Source organism: Thamnophis sirtalis, unplaced genomic scaffold (assembly GCF_051295495.1).
Source record: "Thamnophis sirtalis isolate CommonGarterSnake01/CBP01778 unplaced genomic scaffold, rThaSir2_p1.2 scaffold_11, whole genome shotgun sequence".
Classification (NCBI taxonomy): domain Eukaryota; kingdom Metazoa; phylum Chordata; class Lepidosauria; order Squamata; family Natricidae; genus Thamnophis; species Thamnophis sirtalis.
In genome coordinates this window covers 17,219,969-17,241,841 of record NW_028261391.1, presented here as the reverse complement: position 1 = coordinate 17,241,841, position 21,873 = coordinate 17,219,969, and the positions used below count along the sequence as shown (strand labels likewise).

General features: G+C 44.8%; 1 protein-coding gene across 7 annotated transcripts in view; it reads right to left on the bottom strand.

The window, feature by feature from the left end:
• MECOM (MDS1 and EVI1 complex locus) overlaps positions 1-18,611 on the bottom strand; it is a 558,764-nt gene extending 540,153 nt beyond the window's left edge. For 3 of the 7 annotated variants that reach the window (XM_087725281.1, XM_087725282.1, XM_087725284.1), the window contains exon 1: positions 18,488-18,610. In XM_087725281.1, coding sequence (XP_087581407.1) covers positions 18,488-18,524 — 37 coding nt within the window. In that variant the 5' untranslated portion in view covers positions 18,525-18,610. Of the gene's footprint in view, positions 1-18,487 lie in introns of all 7 variants that reach the window. The other 4 variants (XM_087725290.1, XM_087725291.1, XM_087725285.1 and 1 more) reach the window with 3 other exon arrangements.
• Between the last annotated feature and the right edge of the window lie 3,262 nt (positions 18,612-21,873).

The window sequence follows — 21,873 nt, the reverse complement described above, 5'->3', positions numbered from 1 at the left end:
TTACTAGCAGAGTACTTGTGCTGCCACAGGCGCCCCCAACACTAGTGATAGCAATAGCAGTTAGATTTATATACCGCTTCATAGGGCTTTCAGCCCTCTCCAAGCGGTTTACAGAGTCAGCATATCGCCCCCACAGTCTGGGTCCTCATTTCACCCACCTCGGAAGGATGGAAGGCTGAGTCAACCTTGAGCCGGTGAGATTAGAACCGCTGAACTGCAGATAACAGTCAGCTGAAGTGGCCTGCAGTACTGCACCCTAACCACTGCGCCACCTCGGCTCTGATGCTCAGCTGGCCACGCCCACCCTGGCTACACCCACCCCGGCCCCCTGAGGTCAAACACAACCCTGAAATGGCCCTCAATGAAATCAATTTTGCCACCCCTGCTTTACATGTTTTCCTGGTTCTTATAGAGGTCTTGTCCTTGTATAGAGAGATGCATGGATCTGACTCCTCAATGATCCTGCTGTGGATTATTAATAGTTGCAAATCAACTGATGACGACAACCTATCTATCCTAGGAATATATAATTGGATAGTTCTGGCAAGTCTATTTTACTCATAGATTTGGGGGTATAAATGCCCTTTGGTTATCACAACAGGAGGATATTTTCAATAAACAGAACAATAGTTGAATTTTGAACGCAGTTAAGAGCTACACACTCCAGTCCACTTCTCTAAAAGGTATGCAAGGTCTTTCTACAATTGTCACTCAAGAGTTTGCTTTATCATTAGACGCAGTGAGAGGCAGATTTATAAAGTTATAAAGATTCTCAGTCATTCCGGTCATGGTTGTCCCAGAAGCGCTTTTTCAAGAGGCATTTATTCATTCATTCATTCATTCATTCATTCATTCATTCATTCATTCATATTAGACTTATATACCACTTCATAGGGCTTTCAGCCCTCTCTAAGCGATTTACAGATTTTTAGCAAATTGAGTCAGCAAATTGCCCCCACAGTCTGGGTCCTCATTTCACCCACCTCGGAAGGATGGAAAGCTGAGTCAACCTTGAGCCGGTGAGATTTGAACTGCTGAACTGCAGATAACAGTCAGCTGAAGTGGCCTGCAGTACTGCACCCTAACCACTGCGTCCACCTCGGCTCCTCTGGACTTTCTTTGTTTTTACCTGAAGATGTTTTACCTCTCATCCAAGAAACTGCTTCAGTTCAGCGTCTTCAGAAGTGAAGAAGCTTCTTGGATGAGAAGAAAATCATCTTCAAGGAAAAATAAAGAGTGTCTAATTTGCCTATTGAAAAAGCATCTTTGGGATGAGTTACGAAGCGATCCCTGGAAATGATAATGCAAACACCATAAAAGCCAAATTGGACAGCTGTTCTGAAATCTGTGATGTTGCCGTTATTATATCAGGGTTGAGATATTATCCATGGATCCCCTGCACACTTGAAAGTTTTCAAGGTTTTTCACAGGTGTTACAACCTCCTCTCTGCGGACTTCACATAGGAAAATCTGGGTAGAGAAGACTAAGGAGTCAGGAGTCATTTGAAGCAAATTTGCTGAGTTCAGGTTTAAGTTCCTACCATGCAGGGCTAAATCTTGCTTTGAAAAATAAGGAAAATTAAAAGCACATGTTCTCATGAGACTGATTTATGCAGCAGATATTACACTCACCATTTGCATAAAATCTCAGCATGCTACACAAACTCTCTTTTCCCAAATAAAAGATACCAACCAGGAATATTATCACAGACAAGGACAGTTGTTACTTTTAAAGCCCTACATGGTATCGGACCTGGGTACTTGAGAGACCGCCTCCTGCCAATTACCTCCCTACGACCAATTAGATCCCACAGATTAGGCCTCCTCTGAATACCATCAGCTAGCCAATGTCGACTGTTGACCCCTCGGGGGAGGGCCTTCTCTGTGGCTGCTCCGGCCCTTTGGAACTATCTCCCCGTGGAGATTCGGACCCTCACCACCCTCCCGGCTTTCCGCAAAGCCGTCAAGACCTGGCTATTCCGGCAGGCCTGGGGCTGATGAGTTCCCAGCCCCACTTGAATTGCTGTGACTGTTGTGTTGTTTTTAATCTGTTTTGTGTATCTTGTTTCTGTCTTGTTTGTTTTTTGTATTTCCCCCTTCCCCACTTGTTTGTTAGCCGCCCTGAGTCCCTCGGGAATAGGGCGGCATACAAGTATAATAAACATCCAAACATCCAACATCCAGTTTGTTAATGCAACTGAGTACGTCTTCTAACACAGACACTCCCTATGTGACCTCTTAGCTATTGTCCTGAAAGAAAATATATACAAAGCTTTAAAAGGATGTGTTTGGAAGCGTCCATTCAAAAACTTTTGTTACAGGAAAGACAAGGCATGGACAGCTATCCTGAGCTCTTGTAATGTTGCAATAATTTATACGAAGATTGACATTATCCATAAATGCCATCCATATTTGAAACACATTTTTCAGCATAAGGTTGTGAGCTTAAACATCTTTAAAAGGGAGTAAGCTCCAATGAGTACACCTACTCCCAAGTTACCCTGTATAAAAATTTGCAGCAGATTATGAAAGTTTTCGTGAATAATGCTGCTTTTCCCCCAGTTTTGTATTCTGAAGAGTTGCAGTTCAGAATAAGAAGAGATGATTTACAGCATAGTTTGTACGAGAAAACCCCGCAGTGATTGTGCATATTATTAAAAAGAAGTTGGTATTGTATCTTGGCACACCATTTTTTTTCAATCTTAAGAAAGTTCATGGATATATTCTCATTTATTCATTATGGGTATATATAGCTGAAAGCAATTTTTTTAAGGTCAACTGAAATTCATTCATCCTTTTCAACCAGTTTATTAAAAGTCATTTTGCCTGAATAAAAAACATCCACAATGAATTAGGATTACATTTTTCAAAATGTTGATTATTTTACAATATAGGTATCACTGCAGATGGCAAGAACTACCTAAGGAAATGCCCTTTCCTCTTACGCATGAAGAAGTTGGAAAGCTTCTTCGGAAGTAGCATCTACTATAATGACATGTTTATATACCACCTTAAAATTCTGTTTATTTTTTATGTTAAAAAAAAAAGTTTGCTTCAATCATATATAAACTAAAACAGACTGAATGGATTGAATTGGCTGACTAGGTCCAACCACTCTGATCATTCAACTGAGTTTCCTTTCATCATGAAATTAATAGCATTATTATAGAATGTAGCAACCATTCTACTGTCTTGTTCTGCAGAGAAGGGTTTAAACCAATTGATTTAAAAATTGCAGAGTCTGTGTGGATACAAGATGCTCAATTGATACATCTGGATTAACACAACTGCTTGAATATCACTATAAACAAATTAATGGACTCATAGTTTTATATATTAACTTTGGGAGTAGCCCTTTAAAGAGAAGCATAGAGCATCCTGCCATAAAAGGATTATAGATGGGCCCGTTCGGAGGTGGTTTGGCCCAGTTCATCTGAACCGGTAGTGGAAATCGCGGGTAGCCCTCCCCACCCGCCTCGGCTCTATGGCATTCCATTTAGCAAAAAAATGTATGGGTGGAAGACTTAGCGCATGCGCGGAGGTGCACGCTCACCTTTGCAAACCAGTAGGGAAGGTAAGTAAATACAACCCCTGGGCCTGTTATAGCACCCATTCTAATTCTAAGTATTGAAAAGTTGATCTAGAGCTTCTAAATAATGTGACTCATGGTGGTTTACTTTCATTTTTTTAAAAATTGAAAACAGAAATAAAAACATAAACATAATCCAGAAAAAAAGTCAAGGTAACACAAAAATCGTAATTTCACCATTGCTAGTGCCAATCCAACAACACTAGGCAACTTCAATTTCTCAAGACCCTGGGAAATAAATCTACTTTTGCGGCTGTTAACCAAGATGCCAATCTAACCTTCAATGGAGGACTATTACACAAAGTGGTCCTCCCTACAGAAATTACCCCATTGATCTCAGATCTCCTAAGAGCCAAATTTCCTGCCCTCTGTTTTAAGGTAATTTGTTATCTTCTAACTCCACATGATCCGAAAAGGCCTTCCATTGTAAGGATAGTCCGAGGCAAAGTCCTGAGTTTCTCAGGAGGGAGGAAACACAGACAGAACATTCTCCTGCTACTTGTGATGTCTGTCTTACCTATCAAGAATATTGGCAACATCCCCTTCTTAAATTTTGGAAACAGGAAGCCTCTTTCAGATGTCATCTGCCAGTGATGGCTGGATTCAACACAGCGGACACAAGCTCAGGGTGAGGGGGAAGTATTCCCATTTCCTGTCACACCTAGTGGAATGATTGTTCTAAGACTATATCTGCTGTGTGGGATTATATGTAATATAGGAGTAGATACTATAAGGCAGGGATGGCTAACCTTTTTCTCCTTGCGTGCTGAAATCATGTGCATTTGTTCCCACACCCATAATGCAATGTGCCCTGCTCCCTGCGCATGCACACACAACCCCTCCCTTGCACTCTCCTGGCCTCCCCCAGGCCCCATTTTAGGTCTAGCAGGCCTCCCTGAAGCCTCTTGAGACCAAAAACGGGGCACAGGGGAGGGTGCACCACAATTCCCCTCCTATCCCCTCACCCCCATGCATGCATTTGCAACCCTCCCCCTTGCATGCACACGCAAACTTCCCACGTGTCTCCCGCAAATGTGGCAGAGACCCGAAAATCAGCTGGCCGATGGAAGGCATACATGCATGCGCAGTGGAACTGAGCTGGGCGTGCCCACAGAGAGGGCTCCACGTGCCACCTGTGACATGTGTGTCATAGGTTCACCATCACTGCTATAAAGCAAAGTTTCTCAACCCGAGCAACTTTAAGATGTGTGGACTTCAATTCCCAGAATTCCCCAGCCAGCATGCTGGCTGGGGAATTCTGGGAATTGAAGTCCACACATCTTAAAGTTGATCAGATTGAAAAAAGCTGCTCTAAAAAATAAAGAGGTATCCTTATGGAGGATGCCTCTTCTAAGAAGGGACCTGTGGCCTATATTTTGGCAACCTCTTGTGCATTTATCGAGGCTACAAAAGAATAATTGCCCCAAATCAATGACACAAGTCTAATATTCATTAAATAAACCAAATAATCAGTTACGCTTCTTGGGCAGATAGCTTAGTCTCCAGCAACCATGGACAAACTTCAGCAGGTGGCAGTCCCTGATTGGGGCTTAGAAAGTAAAGCAGGGCCAGTAATAGTTAATACTTGGAAATCATCAGGCAATTCCAGAACGGTAAGCTAAACTAGGGAGCTGAAAGGAATAGCATAAAATGACCACAGCGTAGCATTTCTGCCCTGTTGCCAAGAAAACCACATTAACAGATACATGAAGTCACCAGGAGTCAAGCTTGACTTGGAGACTTTATTTTTTCCCATGGCCAATGGTAAGGGATGATGAACATTTTAGCTGCAAACATCTGGAGGACCTCAAATTGAGGAAGGATCACTGGAGAGCACAGCCTAAGGAAACAGAGGGCTGTCTGATGAATTGGCACATCTTTCCTGAATTGTAACAATAGTGATAGCAATCTTGGCTTTTCCAGTTCATTGTCATACATCTGAGGTTTAAATGACAAGATAGCTACAGAGACACATAACTCTTTAGAGCAATCATGATGAAAGACATCTGTAGATCCCGTCTGCTGCTTTTTCAAAAAACTAGCCTGCTTGCAATGTCTGAAGGAGGTGTAAAAAAAAGTTTTAAAACGCACGAAATCCTCCTCCTCAAAAAAGATTAATCTTTAATTGACTTTCTGAACCTGTCTTTTTTTTTGTTGCTGTTTATGATTGAATATTGAATATTGAGGACCTGTGTATTGCACGAGTCAAAAAGAGGGCTGTGAAAATATCTACAGAGACCTCGCATCCTGGACATAAACTGTCTCAACTTCTGCCTTCAAAACGACGCTATGGGGCACTGCACACCAGAACAACTAGACCTGTGATGGCGAACCTATGGTGCACGTGCCACGGGTGGCACCCGGAGCCCTCTCTGTGGGCACGCGAACCGTCACCCAGCTCAGCTCCACCACGCATGCACGTGCACTTCCCGGTGGCCAACTGATTTTCTGGTCTGCATGCAGGAGACACGTGTGCATGTGCAGTGGCACGGGGGGGGTTGTGTGCGCATGCACAGAGGAGGGGGACTGCAGAGGGGTCATACATTCATGCACAGGGTGGCAGGGCATGGGGGCGTTGCGCATGCATTGTAAGTAATCATTGCGCATTGTGTAATCATTGCGCATGGGTGTAAGCATGCATGCATATGCTGCCGCATACACGCACATGCTTTTGGCACATGAGGACAAAATGGTTAGCCATCACTGAACTAGACACAAGGACAGTTTTTTCCTTGAATACCATCACTCTGCTAAACAACTAATTCCCACAACACTGTCAAATTATTTACTAAGACTGTATTACTGTTATTCTTCTCTTCCTTCCTAGTACCTATCTCTTCCCACTTATGACTATAACCCTGTTGCTTGTCTCTTTAAATTTTACATTGTTTTTATTTGTTTCCTAGTACGATTTGATAGCTTAATAGTAACCTTGACTATAACTAAGTGTTGTATCATGATTCTTGATGAATGTATTTTATTTTCCTTATGTACACTGAGAGCATACGCACCAAAGACAAATTCCTTGTGTGACCAATCACACTTGGCCAATAAAGAATTCTATTCTAATATCCCAGCCAGGAGGACAAGTCTAGAAGACATATCTGTAGCAACCCTGCTCTGCCTCTCTCTTTCTGCCCTTCCCATTTGATGCAAAGCACAGTGAAGTTTTAACTTTCTTTTAAGGTCTTCAAGTAATCTGCTATTCTGTTTGTTTAGAAAGACTCTGAAAGAAAGAAAAGGGGTGAGGGGGGGGTGGAATCCCAGCTGGCAAAACCCAGAATAATAAGATCCTGTCACTTTTAAAAATTTATTTTATAGGACAAGAGATGAAATGACTTTAAATAGAGACAATGAGTTTATTTATTTAAAAACTTGTTAAATAAGAGTCTGGGAATTCAAATATTCTGGGGTGGATATTGTATAGAATTGGCTAAGAGCCCAAATATTCAGCGTTAAAAGGAAAAGCCAGTTAGCCAACCTTCTCTCTGACCGCCATTGAGGAAGAGTTTGGTTTGCGTGTGCAGTATTTGTCTTGTTAAAAAAAGAAGTCATTAGTTATACCTATACAACCAATATCTGAATTGGGAGTCCATCCCTACTGTTCAAGCCTTAACCAAGGAACTTCAAAGACCTGTAAGAATATTTAGCTTTTTAATCATGGAATGGGTGCAATATGTCATCCTTTAAAAAAAAAAAAGCTGTGTAAACAGTACTTTCCTTTTTGTAGAAATATGTCTTCATGTTTTACGTATAGCTCTCACCTCCCAACTATAGTTCTTATTTACAAGGTTCTTCTTGCCTATTTTTGCAGTAATTTGGATGAGAAGGGAGTTTCTCAGCTCCTCCTTTCCTGATTCAGCCCATCCTTTTCAAACATACAGTATATCAAATAGTGATGTCTACTTTGGAAGCAAAGGGTTGGGAGTAGACAATGGAGGCTGGGCATAGAATTGGGTGGAAGGAATATAAGAAGAAGCTACTAGTAACTATCTAGTACTTTGTCTTCTAGATACGTTTCCTCCAGTGGTGGTCTCCAGAGATATTGAGACTTGCACTTCATAACTATCATCTGGCACGGCCAACAGCATGCTGTTCTATTTTATAGGCTGGGAATTATGGATTTGAGTCACCAGACATTTAGAGAGGGCCACAGAAGTTTGTTCTTCAATGAATGAAAGCCAAGATTTTGTCAAACTTTTTGAAATCTGGATCAGAGCTTGTAGAAATAGTTACCCTACACAATAACTGCAGTACTATGGAACCTTAGTTCCTCCATGAACTAGAGAATTGGGCACGAAATTTACTTTTTTGTGGAAAAATTAATCCAGATTTCAAGAAGTATATTAACCTTTCATCCTTTCTAGATAACTCTGTAACATACAAAACAATTTCACCTGTATTTGGAAAGGTTAGTCCCAACAGCCTTGGGGGGGGGGGGAGTGAGTATTTATATGTAGCTTAATTAATATACTAAATGCTTAGATGGATTGATAGGATAATCTTCCTCCAGGGGACTATATTTTAAATAGATGGATGCTGTTTATATTTTTCAATATTATCTGATTTCCATGAATAATTTATTCCAAATACCCATGTATAGTGCAGCATTGTTTAGTCAGTAAAACATATATAATGTAAATGTGCTTCTAATGACAGACTAGCTTATTGTGTATCACTGAGGAATTCGGTTATTGTGTGTGTGTTGTGTGTGTGTGTGTGTGTGTGAGAGATACACATATCATTCTATCAAGAGGATGGTGTGGAGTTGAAAGAATTAGTGTCTTTCAGAGTAGTAACTGTTGCGGGTATGATTATATAGGTTTATTTATCCAGATACAGATGGAGCAATGAAAAGGAAGACATTCTGATAGACTGATAAGCTTAAAACAATATCAGTCTACAAAGCAAGACAAGTACCCTAGCTTTTCTTCAAAGATGGCCATTTTTGTTATACTCAAAACATTTATGCCTTCCTGGTGTAATAAAACTATAATCATATATCAATGTCTAGCTAAGCTGATGAGCTACCCATTGATTCTCATTCAACATTAGCCAAGGCAGATTGAATAGGTTAGATGATGCCAGAATTGTTGATAAGAAATTTTGGCTGGAGTAATATCTGATTAGAGTTTTGTGTGAAGAGAGATACTGAATGGTTAGGATTAGGATTAGAAGTGAAACGGGTCTTTGTTCTACTTCAATATCCAAGGCATAACCTCTCTTTAATTTTTTTTTCTGCTTATAGCAACCCTTCTCAAGATTGCATTGTCCACAAGTTCTTGGAATACAAAGGCTGTACATGGAGATGGGGAAAACTCTTAGAACCATAGCTCCAGATGAACTAAAAGACACCAGATTAGAGAAAGGCGGTTGTGCAAACTCAGAAAATGCAGATAAATGTGAAATCTGGTTAATGAAGGGTAAGGGCATAATGCACACCCAGCCACTAGGCTACCAAATTGCCAACTATCAGATTCATCCCAATGTAAATATTGACAAGATCTTGAAAGATCACAATTCCTGGCATGATACAGTGTTTCTCCCAGAGCTCTGAACATGCTACTGCTGGAAAAGCTGGGATCACGAGAGTCAAAAATAATCTTAGTTTGTAAGATTATATGATAGCATACTCGTAGCAAAGTAGAATAGGAAGAGATTCCCTAAAAGATAGTTTGCGATTTATATTGATTGTTTCCTAATATGATTCGATTGCTTATTTGTACCCTATGACGGTTCCACCACAAAACCGCGGAGGACAAAATCGCGCTCGACGAAAGCGCGCATTTGACGTCATCACAGCGCGACGAAAACATCGCGCTGTGATCGAAAAATGTAAAAATAAAGCGAAAAACTTACCCTAACCCCTCCAAACCTAACCCTAAACCTAACCCTAAACCTAACCCTTAACCTAACCCTAAATCTAACCCTAAACGTAACCCTTAACCTAACGCTAAACCTAACGCTAACCCTTAACCTAACGCTAAACGTAACCCTAACGCTCTAAACCTAACCCTAACCCTTAACCTAACCCTAACCCTTACCTTTATGTGAATCGGCTTGCTTTAATTTTAATTTTATTTCAATTTTTAATTTTTTTCGTCACGCTGTGATGACGTCAAATGGGCGCTTTCATCGAGCGCGATTTTGTCCTCCGCGGTTTTGACGGGTCACGCCCTATGACTATCATTAAGTGTTGTATCTTATGATTCTTGACAAATGTATCTTTTCTTTTATGTACACTGAGAGTTTATGCACCAGAAACAAATTCCTTGTGTGTCCAATCACACTTGGCCAATAAAGATTCTATCTATCTATCTATCTATCTATCTATCTATCTATCTATCTATCTATCTATCTATCTACCTACCTACCTACCTACCTACCTACCTACCTACCTATCTATCTATCTATCTATCTATCTTAAGATAGAAGGGCTCATAAAATTGGGTGTAGGTCACATTGCTCCCAACCAAATACTCCACCATGCCAACAATCTAATATAATTTCACATTCATGCAGAAGAAATATGAAGAATTTAGTAGAGAAATATGATTCTCTACTAAAACATAATTATTTATTAGGTAGTCTCTTCATTGATTTATTATTTCAAGCATAACCCTCTTTATAAGAAACCCTGAAAGTAGCCAACAATCAGAAATAAAATATAAGCAATTAAAATCTGGTAATAACCATAATTGATCTTAATGAGTTGAGCAGGGTCAGATCTGGTCCTGTAATAACCATAATTGGTCTCAATGAGTTGAGCAGGGATTAGAGGGGTTGAGCAGGATTAAATCTGGTTGGATTTGGATGGGAGACCACTTGAAAATTTCATGGCTGTCAGCTAGATTGGAAGGTAAAAAAAGAAAATGGGAAGGAAACTTACATGGGAAATGTCTACAAATTCACCAAGAGGTTAGCTTTCCCTTGAGAGATTCTTGACTTTTACTAAAATTACTATATGTGCAGTTCAAACGTTCAGACGGAAGAAAAAAATGTGCGTTTTCATCAAGGTGCAAAATAGTAGTTATATATGCTGTAATTGAACATTGCCATGTGATATATGCAAACTATGTCACGCTAAACATTTATGGCATGATGCTCCTCAGTGTTCTCTCCTATCTGCCATTGCCATTCTATCAAGTGTTAAAAAAAATATTTCCCTGGCTCCCTCTCACAGGTTCTAAAATACTGTACCCCTCAATTTCCCTTTAACATTTCCAACTTTATTTCCAGAACACCAGGTACAGCTGATCTACTCCCCCCCCACTTTTTTAATGCTTCACAGCATGTTTAAAAAGCTGCCAATAACTCTTTCAATAAAGGCCTACTTTTTCATTAAATGTTTAGAACAGTGCTTCTCAAACTTGACAACTTTAAGATGGGTGGAATTCAACTCCCAGAATTCCCCAGCCAGAAAGTTGTCAAATTTGAGAAACACTGGTTTAGCACTTCCCTTCTTGCAATATTTTCGCCTTCCACAACTGCAAGAATCGTGTTTACTAATCCGAGTTGCAGGAGGAAAAGTTACCGTTTAAAATAATAGTATAAAGGACAAAGCATGCACCTTGGTATGCATGTCATCCATAGGAAAAACTCTACCCTCTGTTAAGTTCTAAAGTTCACTGAAAGCATTGCTGATCTTCATCAACTGGATAGCTAAGAATCATTCTTTGATATGCCACTGAGACATTCATAAATATTGGGTTAAAAAAACGATAACTCAAAAGCCAAATCAACCACACGTTAATTACTACAGGAATCACTATGAACTGCAATAGCTGCAACCAAGACTAAACCAAGGTTAGGACTTCTCTCCCCATTTCTTGTTCTGAAAAGAAGATTTCCCCAACACTGTACTCCAAGGATAGGCTTTGCAAACTGCAAAGTTGGGGTAACAACTTGACTCTGACTTTCATAAAAGCCTATAATGTTTCATTAAGTATAAGTTCATTTCACAATGTCTAGGAAAGTTAACATTTGATATTATTGTGGTTTTTCCCTCCCCCTTTCCAAACGTTTTGCCTTCTGTGGTTTTTAGAATTCCCATGCTAGAGGGAGAAACTTTGGAGGTAACAGGTGTAGGATTGCACTCCCTTTAAAGAGCTGGACATGCCTTAAAGAAGAGGATATAAGATGCACATGAATGTTGAGAAATTGAGACAGGAAGATCTTGCCTACCAAAGAATGCTAACTCAGGCCATAGGCAAAACTCCCCTTTTAAGCCAGGTGGATAGATAGAGCAATGTTTCTCAATCTTGGTGGTTTTAACATGCATGAACTTCAATTCCCAGAATTCACCACCACCACCAGCAGCACAACTGGTGGGGGGGATTCTGGGAGTTGGTCCATGCATCTTAAAGTCATCAAGACTGAGAAATACTGATTAAGAGAGCATTAGAAATTAACTCAAGATGTTAAGAGTGACTATTCCATAGCAGGCTCCAACAACTCAACCCTATCCACAACAAAGGCAGATGTTACATTTTTTTCACTGCAAGTTGTTGTGATTACTATGGCTACTATACAAATAAAACTGGACGCAAGTTATTTTGTTCCAGTTTAATTAAAATGGAATGCTAGGGGTGATCCAATATCTATAGCTAATTTACACAACCATCCACAATTAAGAGTGGAATGGGCCATCCCAATTTAGTCTCTTTGGGGAAAGGGGGGGTGGCTGTCTGTAGGGTCTATAGAGGGTGGTTTAAAAAAATCAACATGCAAGCCCCATTAAGTAAGACACATTAAAAATAGGTAGAGTTGAATGTATCAGGGTGGCCGCCATCTTGACTTTTTTTTTTACCACACTGTGGACAACCTGATGTCTTTTAACCCCTGTTCATTTAAAATACATGGGGATGGGGGCTAACCTGAAGAAGACAATATCAAATGATCTGAATTAGGTTCCCCACTGCCCCGTGATTTATTTATTTTTGAATGGGATCTTCCTTCAAGTATTAGCAATCATTCAAAATAATAGTTATTTTGAAAGGTACATGCCTCATCAGAAGACAAGCATTAAGACAGGGGGAGATGAAACTGAAGACTCTTCCCCAAGCATCTTACAATGTCAGAGGGAAGAAACAAAGACTCCAGCAAGGTAAAAGTAAGGGAGGAGGTCATTGAGCACCGTTTGGGCTTAAAGAAATGTTCAGGAGTGAACTAGAAAGGCCCACCTGGGCTTGAAGATGGGCCTAAGAGCTGAAAAAGACAGCAAGGACTCCTAGATACGCTTTAGGGCTTAGGCAACAGCAATTCAGGCAGTACAGAAATTCTGTACCGAAAGAGAAATTCGCCAGTACAGGAATCCAGTCTTGGTTGTTCTCCAGAAATGATGGATGTCAGCTCCCATAATCCTCAACCAAGATGACCGGGGATATAGGAGAATCCGCGCCCAACACTTTTGGGAAGCAACGGACTCGTAGTAAGTAGCCCTTCTGCTGCCTTTGCAAATCTGGATTTCCCAGCAGTTTCAACTTGAGTGTCAAGTCCGGAAATCGCTCCTTAGTAGGCGAGCTAACGAGAAAGCATTTCCTCCGAGCCGCAAAAGCCGGGGCCCGAAGTCTTTTTTGCTGGGTGAGACGTGTTCTCTACCCCACACTCCCCACGCAACACACACACACACACACAGAGCAAACATGGACGGCGGGGGCGCGAGGTTGCCTGCCTTCCTACCCCGTTTCCTTAAACTTCGTTTTAATTCTGGTTTGCCCACTGAAGGCAATAAACAAAATGCCGCTTGTCTTCTTTATACCTCTGGCCTCATTCTTGTGATTCAGACAAGCCAATAAAAGACCCCATTCGACACAAGATTGGGAGTTAGGCTTGGGTGGGGGGGAAGAGTGGGGGGGGAACTCATTCGTCTCCGCTCTCTTTGGATTTCCAATGAAAAATCTCTCTCTCTCTCTCCCTCTCTCCCCTCCACTTTCTCCTTCTCTCTCCCCCAAAGAGGAGGGGGGAGAGAAAACCCTCCCGCAGAAACCTATGAAAGGCGCCGGACAAGCCTGTTGAAACTTGGGGAAGTGTTAGTTTACTTTGTCAAATATTTGGAAAGACCGGATCCATCGCGACTTAGGCCAAGCTCCTGGTTTTTTTTAGAGATCTTTGATGAGTTTTCGGAGCTCAGGGGAGGGAGGGGGGAGGATAAAACGATATGCTATATATTGATAAAGTGTGTGTGTGTGTGTGTGTGTGTGGTGTGTGGTGTGTGTGTGTGTATAGTGTCACAACCCCTGGTATGCCCCAATTATGGAAGGAAGCTAACTGCTTCCATTATCTGTCTATCGGTTATATATATATATATATATATATATATATATATATATATATATATATATATATATATATATATATATATATATATATATATATATATATATATATATATATATATATATATATATATATATATATATATATATATATATATATATATATATATATATATATATATGTATATATATATATATATATATATATATATATATGTATATATATATATGTATATATATATATATATATGTATGTATATATATATATATATATATGTATATATATATATATATATATATATATATATATATATATATACACACACACACACACACATACACACACACACACACACACACACACACATTCCACTCGCTCTTATACTTGGACGCTTCTAACAGCTACCGAATTATTGTCTCTATCCTAGCCAGAACACCAAAGAAGTGCCACCTTCCTTGGGGATGCGGGGTGGGTGAAAGCCTCAGGCCCAACCGAAGAGAAATTTAGCCGCCCCGAAACCCCGCATCAAATTCTATGGATTTCCATGGGAGCGATTCGCGCAGCGCTTAATCGACTCTTCCCCCGTCGAAATCCCCGGGACTCCTCGCCCTTCTCAGCGCAGGGGCTTTGGTAGTCTTTAAAGAAGGGTGCGCGAAGATGCACCTTGCAGTCGGCAGAAATCCAGTCTTATTTGCTTGAGAGTATAAAGCACCCCCCCCCGGGAGGGGGCTCCTTTTTCTTCCCGGGTGGCTGGTCCTTTAAAAGGCGCTCGCGTTTTCTTGGATCGCGACCAGAGCAGCCATAAATCTCAAGAGGCCAACCTTTGGACTGGAGTCAGGCGGCCTTCGGGGATCTGCGTTCTCACGACGCGCCCGGGACGCCTGCCTGTTGCCCTCTGAGCGAACCCAAAAACTTTTGCTCCTTCGGCGTTTTGACTTGTTTCGCAAAGCAAAAGCCAAACAAAACCGGGGGGGGAGACCCAGAGCGCGTGCCTCCTGCGATAAGGGCGGCTTGCCGTTCAAATCAGATCGGCTCCGCTTTGGAGTCCCCCTACTTTCCCCTCCCCCCCAAAAAAAAGTCGCCGGTCCGCGCTGCATCCGGAGTCCCCCCTTTTTTTAATTGCCGCGGGGCAGAACCTAATTTCGGTGTTCACGCGGGAAGAAAGGGGGCGAAAGAAAAAAAGGCACCTTTGGAGGCGAAATAAATCGAATTTCCTTCCTATTTTTTTCAAAGGAGACTTGATACAGTAACATACCGGTCAGAAAAATTGCACGGACAAGGAAACTCCCCCCCCCCCCACTCTCAATTTTAAAAGTGAAGAATGAAACTCGTTATTATTGTTATTGTTGCTGTTATTGTTATTGTTGTTATTGTTGCTGTTGTTATTGTTGCTGTTATTGTTATTGTTGCTGCTGTTGCTAATGTTATTATTATTATATTGTTATTATTATTATTTTCTCGTTTAACTCTCCGCGATTTAATACTAGCAACTGTCACGGACCGAATAAAACCAGGCGGTCGATAGTGGGGAAAGAAAGCGAAAGGCGTTTGCAAATAAGTGCGGTGTTTAACCGGAGCCCTTCGGAGGTTTCGTTCCCAGAGTTTCACACCGTAGAGATCGGGCGACTTCCTAAAAAGCATCTCTTTTATACTATACTGTTCGCGCCGTTTTTTAAGGACGGGCCAAAAGGACTGGGGGCAAAGATGGATCTACGGCCAAACTGAGCAGCGGGCAGGAGTCGGCTGGAAGGCGCCAAGAATGAAAAGCCCAGAGGTTTGGCTCCCGAACTTCACCTCTGGACTTTTCCACCAAGAACCTGAAAAGCTTCGCAAGCGACGCATCTGTCGCTCGCTTTCCTTTTCCTTTCGTTTTCTTTCATAAATAACGGACCTGTTTTCAAATTGTATCGACTGGATGCATCTGCTTTTAGAGGGAAAGAAAGAAAGAAAGAGAAGGGGGGAAAAACAGCTAATCAAAGGCAGGCGAGGAGGAAGAAGGTGGTCTGTTTCGCAGAAAATTAAGACAGTAACCCAATGAAATAAGTCTGCTTTCTACCTTCTCTCCCCCCCCCACTTCCTCTCCCCTCCCCCATTTTTTTCGCCCAAACAAGTAAATAATTGTGCTTTTTTTATTTTAAAAAAAATGTCACGCAAAAGCTGTGCCACAATTTTCTCTGGGGGCCCCCTCCCCTCCCGTCTTTTATTGTATTTTATTTTTTTAAATTTCCAGCAATTGGAAAAAAAAAAAAAGTCTGGATCGCCGATGAGATCCAAACTAATTTAAAAGGCCGTGTTGAGTGATCGCCCGGGCTTAAAACCAGCCTTGCCCTTCGTCAAAGGAGATTTAAAAGCCCCCTTTTCCCCCATTTTGTGGCCTTTCTGAACCTTCCGTGTTTTCAAAGGCCATTCGTCCGAGAATCAATAGAGAAACCTGAAATAAACGTAAGCTTTGCTAGAAAGTCAAACCCCGCTCAACATTCAGCGGGACCTGAAGCTCCCGAGGAAAATACCAGGAAAGTACGTTTCACACGAAAGGTTTCCAGGGGGAGGCCAGGAAATCTCCTTCGAAGAATAGGTGTAAAGTCTGGGGAAATCCACACGCGCGCACAAACACGCACACCGCAGTAGGATCTGTGACAGGCCAACTCTGGCTAGCGGGGGGCCTCCCGGGCAGAACCCACCAGCAAGCAACGCCTGAAAACTGACAACGACCGACTTTGCGAGTCGGTCTCTTCGCAGTCTTTTTTTTCCCCAGCTGCGCCTCGATTCGAGGCGCGCATCCTAGACTTTTCCCACAGACCCGGTTCGGGTTAACGGGGTGGGAAAGTTGACCAGCATCCGCGGTCAAAACGGCCTCCTGGGAGAGCCTTTGCGGTTCTTTTTTTTATTTTTAATTTTTAAATAGCGTCAAACAAAAAACGCGGCTCACTTCTTAGAGCAAGTCCGAGCCAGGCCACCAACCAATTTGGAGAAGACACGGAAAAAGCAAAAAAAAAGAGAGGAAAACCTTGCAAAAGTTTTTATCCAGGTTCAATAAGGGCGAACCTGGGGTTTTAAGGGGGAAGGCGAGGAGGCTATTCGGAGCGGCTGCGGTCCTCTCCCCTCCTCCTCCTCCCCCGGCCTTCAAGCTTTTCCACGGCCCGCTTTTATTTCCCCTGCAAGAAAACAGATTAAGAGAGGAGTTGACGGGAGAGAGGGACGGGGTGGGGGGCGGAGAGGACCCTCGATTGCAGCGTTGCAAACGCGGCGAGGGGAAGTCAACGAGCAGGCTTGTTTTGCACGCGCCGCCGTCCGCGGCAGGCCAAGCGCTCAAGGCACGGGAAAGTGTGTGTGTGTGTCGGGTGGGAAGGGAGAAGAGAGAAGGTTAGGGCCCAATGTTTGAAAAGGTTCTCCGGAGGGAGAGATTCGGTTGGTGGCGTCTTTGGGCGCTTCGAACAAAGGAGGAGGCCACTCAAAACGCGCGGAACCCCGAATGGCCTGCCTCCCTCTCTCCCTCCCTCCCTCTTTCTCTCTCTCTCTCTCTCCCTCCCTCTTTCTCTCTCTCTCTCTCTCCCTCCCTCCCTCTTTCTCTCTCTCTCTCCCTCTCTCTCTCCCTCCCCCCCTCCCCCCGCTCTCTCTCTTCCACCCCCACCCTCCCAGGCCTGAAACTGAACGGCTCTAAGGAGGAAAAACCTGCGGCGGAGGCAGCCCTGAGTTCCTATGGGATTTCCCGCCCGCCGGGGGTTGGCGGCGTGCAGAAAGCAAAAAAAAAAGCGCCTTTCCCTCTGGGTCCTCTGGCGCCCCCTCCCCTCCGCCGGCCCGGCCCGTCCTCTCCACCCCCCGCCCCGCACAACCTGCCCCAGCAAATCAAGGGGGTCCGCTCTCCCTCCTTGCGGGTCGCCTCCGCCGCCACTCTCTCTCTCTCTCTCTCTCCCTTGGCAACCTCAGTGCCTTCCTTACACACACATACACACACACACAGAGCACGCTCGGCAACAGTGCGTTGGGTTGTTTTTTTCAAGGGCCGACAGCGCCCACTGCAGGCGCGCTGCGCTGCTGCAGCCTCTCCTCCCCGCTCCTCCTCCCTCCGAGCCACGGCCCGAGCAAACTAGCGGCGCTCTCCGGCACTGAACTTTTGCTCAACTCTTTCGGCCGCCTCGGCTGAAGTTCACCAGCGAGCTTCTTCCCCCCCACCCCCTCCTCGCCGCCGCCGCCGCCGCCGTCACCCCGGCAGACAAACAAACAAACAGCGCCGGGCGCAGCAGGCAAAGCCCAGCCGAGCAGGGAACTTCCCCTCCGCTTGCAAACCGCCGCTGGAAGAAAATCCCAAGAACTGCTCCGCGACTTTTTTTTTCCCCACCCCCCCGCAAGCGCCCTCTGGACTGCGCGGCCGCGAGTGGATGGGCAACGGCAGCAGCGGCAGCAGCCCGGCAGGGACCCGCCTGGAAGCCAGGGCAGGATCGGGCGCGGGGCTTTGGGGGGGTTCCCCCTCCGGCCACAGCGGGGGAGAATCGCCCCCCCTCCCGGTGCTTTTCCCCTTTCCCACCCACCCCCACCCGAAGACCCGGACGCTTCGGCCGCCTGAAAGCCTCGTGGCAGAGAAAAGGGGGGAGCAGCAAGCGAAAGAGCGCGGACACCTACTTGTGGCCAGCTTTCTGGCTCTGCCTTTGGATCGCATGGGTGCCAAGTCCTGCGGACGCTGCTTGGATGGTGTTGGGGGGAGAGAGATCTGGGAGGGGGGAAACCAGTGGACGGGCTTTTTTGTCCTCTCTCTTTTCCCTCCTTTTATTTGTGTTTCCTTCCCTCCCTCCCCCCCTCTTGTCTTTCTCTCTCTCTCTCCCTCTCTCTCTCTCACCCAGACTCTCTTTCTCTCAACCCAGAGCTCGCTATCTCTCCAGCATTGTCAGTTTGGACACCTTCGCAGTTCGCACATGCGCACGGGGCGGCTTCTCTCCCTCCCCCCCCCCTTTCTCCCTCTCTGGCTCAACTCCCCCCCACCCTTCAATATCTCTCGGTCGCCACTGCCAAAAAGAAAAGAAAAAAGTTTGGAGAGATCTTTCACTTTTGGGAATCTGGTCAGTGGAACGCAGGAGATCCTTTTCAAAAAGAAGGGAGAGGAAGCAACAAAAGGGGGGGCTTGGGATGCGCGGATTTACCGCGGGACCCCCGCATAAAAGGCCTGAATATTGAAGGATGCTTGACGCTTCTCTCCCACCCACCCGGGATCATTCCACGCCACGCCCTTCCCACTCGGGGGGGGGGATCCCTCTGCGCTCCTGTCCTGGCACGTTTTACTCGGAAGCAAGCCTCGCTGGCTTTCTGGGACCCGCTCAACTCTCGCTTCCCCTGCCCGGCCGCTCGCCTGGCCGCCTTTAGCTAAACTCCGCAGCTACCTACGGAGGGGGGAGACGGCCGCCCCGCGCTTCCCACGGACGGTACCCCGCGTTTCCTCCAGGGGCAGCTGCTGATGCGGAGATGCCTTCCCCCACCCCACCCGCCGCCCGCAGATAGGAGCGGGGCATTGAAAATATGGGGATCCTTGCCCGGAGGGAGGGCGCCCGGCTTTTGAAGACGGCCAAATCGCCCCGTTTCCCACCTCCAGTTGGGAAAGGCGGGGAGGGGGACCATCAGTCTTATGCCTTGTGCCTGCTCGTCCCTCGGGGACTCCCCCCGTAGCCAGCAACGCGCTTTGACCGTCCTTCGGATGTTGGCCCTCCCGTTTTAGCTTAAGCAGTGGCGGAGACAGAAAGGAAAAATAAAAACCCCGGTTTGTCTTGGGCGGGGAGGGGTGGGTGGGAAAGCCGGCAGATTTTCTCTCCCACCCACCCAAATTGTGGAGAGCCGGTTCTGGACCTCTGGAGTTCTTCAACTCCGCTTTAGGGGTTAGGATCCATCGGCCGCTCCTTTACTCGGGAGGAGACCCAATAGCCGTCCCGATGGCCGAGAGTGTGTGTGTGTGTGTGTTTTTTGCCCCGTCTCTTAAAGGCTGCATTTCTGGGTTCAGCATTTGGGCGCCCCCCCCCCGATCCTAACCTTCCGTTTACTCGAAAGTAAACCGTGCGACTTTCTACTGCGGTTCCGGGTGGGAAACGGCCTCCGTTGCTCCAAGAAATAATAGGAGGTGATGCTCCCCCCCCCCCACCGCCCAGCTCCTTGTAGCCCCTCTGCCCGTCTATTCAAGAAGTCAGGGCGGCGGGATTTGCTCCCGAGTAAGCTTACTTTGAAGCACCCACTCGGAGGAAAAACCCCATAGATTGGTGTATTTCAACATTGATTGATTTTTATTATTTAAGGCTGACACACATCACAGAAAGAAGCTGTTAACTAACCACCTGGTAAGAGACCAACGCTTTAGGGTCCAGTCTGGTTAAGAAGTAAATCTTGATTTCCATAGGGCTCAGATTTAGGACCTGGCCTGTATATTTGACGTCGGCTGTGCCCTTACTCGGGACTTACTCTGAATTCCTAGCGAAAGGCGAAACTTCTAACCCAATCAATTTCGCAACTCCCACGAAATACCCATTTATTTAAGTCAACGGGATTTGCTTCGAAGCCATTCTATGTAGGAATTGAGAGAATTGGGCAAGTCTTGGGGGGGGGGATCCTTTCGGCTCAGCTCGCTTCTCTCCTCTTCCTACAGATGTAAATGAACTGACGAGGATCTTAAGCGAACCGAATTGTTTCATTCACGCGAATAAACCCAGTCGATAGCTGAGCCTTCGCTGGATCTCGCTTTTAAGAATTGGGCCCCCAGTTAGAGGTATGAATCAAGTCTAGCTACAATAATGGGTGGGTTTTTTATTTATTTATTTTTAATTTTCCTCCCGAACAATCTCTTTGTACTAAATAGCTTTGCTCGATTCCTCCTCGACACTATTTATGTGCCCATTAATATGTGTTGCAAAAATTCTGCTAGATACCATAAAATAAAATTATGGGTTTTCACATCCTGGTTCGTGCAAGGAAGCCGCTTAGTTTGGCGTTTCACATTTTCTCCCTCCCTCCCTCTCTCTTTCAGCGCCCCTTCACGGCCGCCGCCTGGTTCTAAAGAAGCGGATGCGCCCGATCCTACAAACAATTGCGGCGATCACAATCCGCTCCAGATTTAGGAGTGCGTAAAAAACGCAGCCATCTCCACCGCGTTTTGAGATAGCTGGGGAAGATTGTTATCGCAACGCAACCCCCTCACACAACCCGGGAGCAAACGGATTGGGGCTGTAGAGTAGCCGCAGCTATTCCAGACACGGCCCCATTGGGAATTGGTGGAATTTGTTTCCGAACAAACACGCTTCTATTCGGACATCAAAAACAGCAGAGACCAGAATTGGGAAAGGCACTTTAAAAGAGTAAGAACACCCTTTTAAAAAGATAGACGAAAACGGGTTTTTTTTTAAAAAAAAAAAGGGTAAGAAGCTATTTCAATTTCCAGGCGGCGTTGAATATGCAACAGGCGTCAATCTGCTTCCGATCTCGAAAAGTGAACATGTGAAGAGGGATAAACACAACGCAACATCTTCCTTTCTCCAAATGAAGCCCATGCCAGCTTCGCGGGTTGCATAGAGAATTTCTCACATCCCCCCCCCCACTTTCGAGGGAAAACGCATGTACCGATTCCTGGTATGTGTTTGGGGGGGGGGGGGAACCTGGCGAGACAAGATTTTCAGTGTTTGGCTGAAGCTAAGTTTTTAGTGTGCCATCGCTCAATGGAGAGCTTTTAGGTATGCGAGCTGAATGAAACCCACATGTGCAGCAGCAGTCTATCTGTAAACAGTTGTCCTCTTTACGCGTTTCTCAAGGTGAACTTGCCTTTGCGCGGGGGAGGGGGAGGTTTCACTTTCTTGACGGATCGGGACAGGAGAGCCGGGGAGAGCCCCCCCCCTCTTTTTTTTCTCAAGAAATTCGTTCCCAGAATTAGTTTGCTCTGCCAGAAGCTGGAGGAAACTCAACCCTGAGTATTTTAGGAAGAAACGGCCTAGCCTGAGAGAGCATCGGATGTGTGAATGCTCACCTCGTGATATTTATCTGTC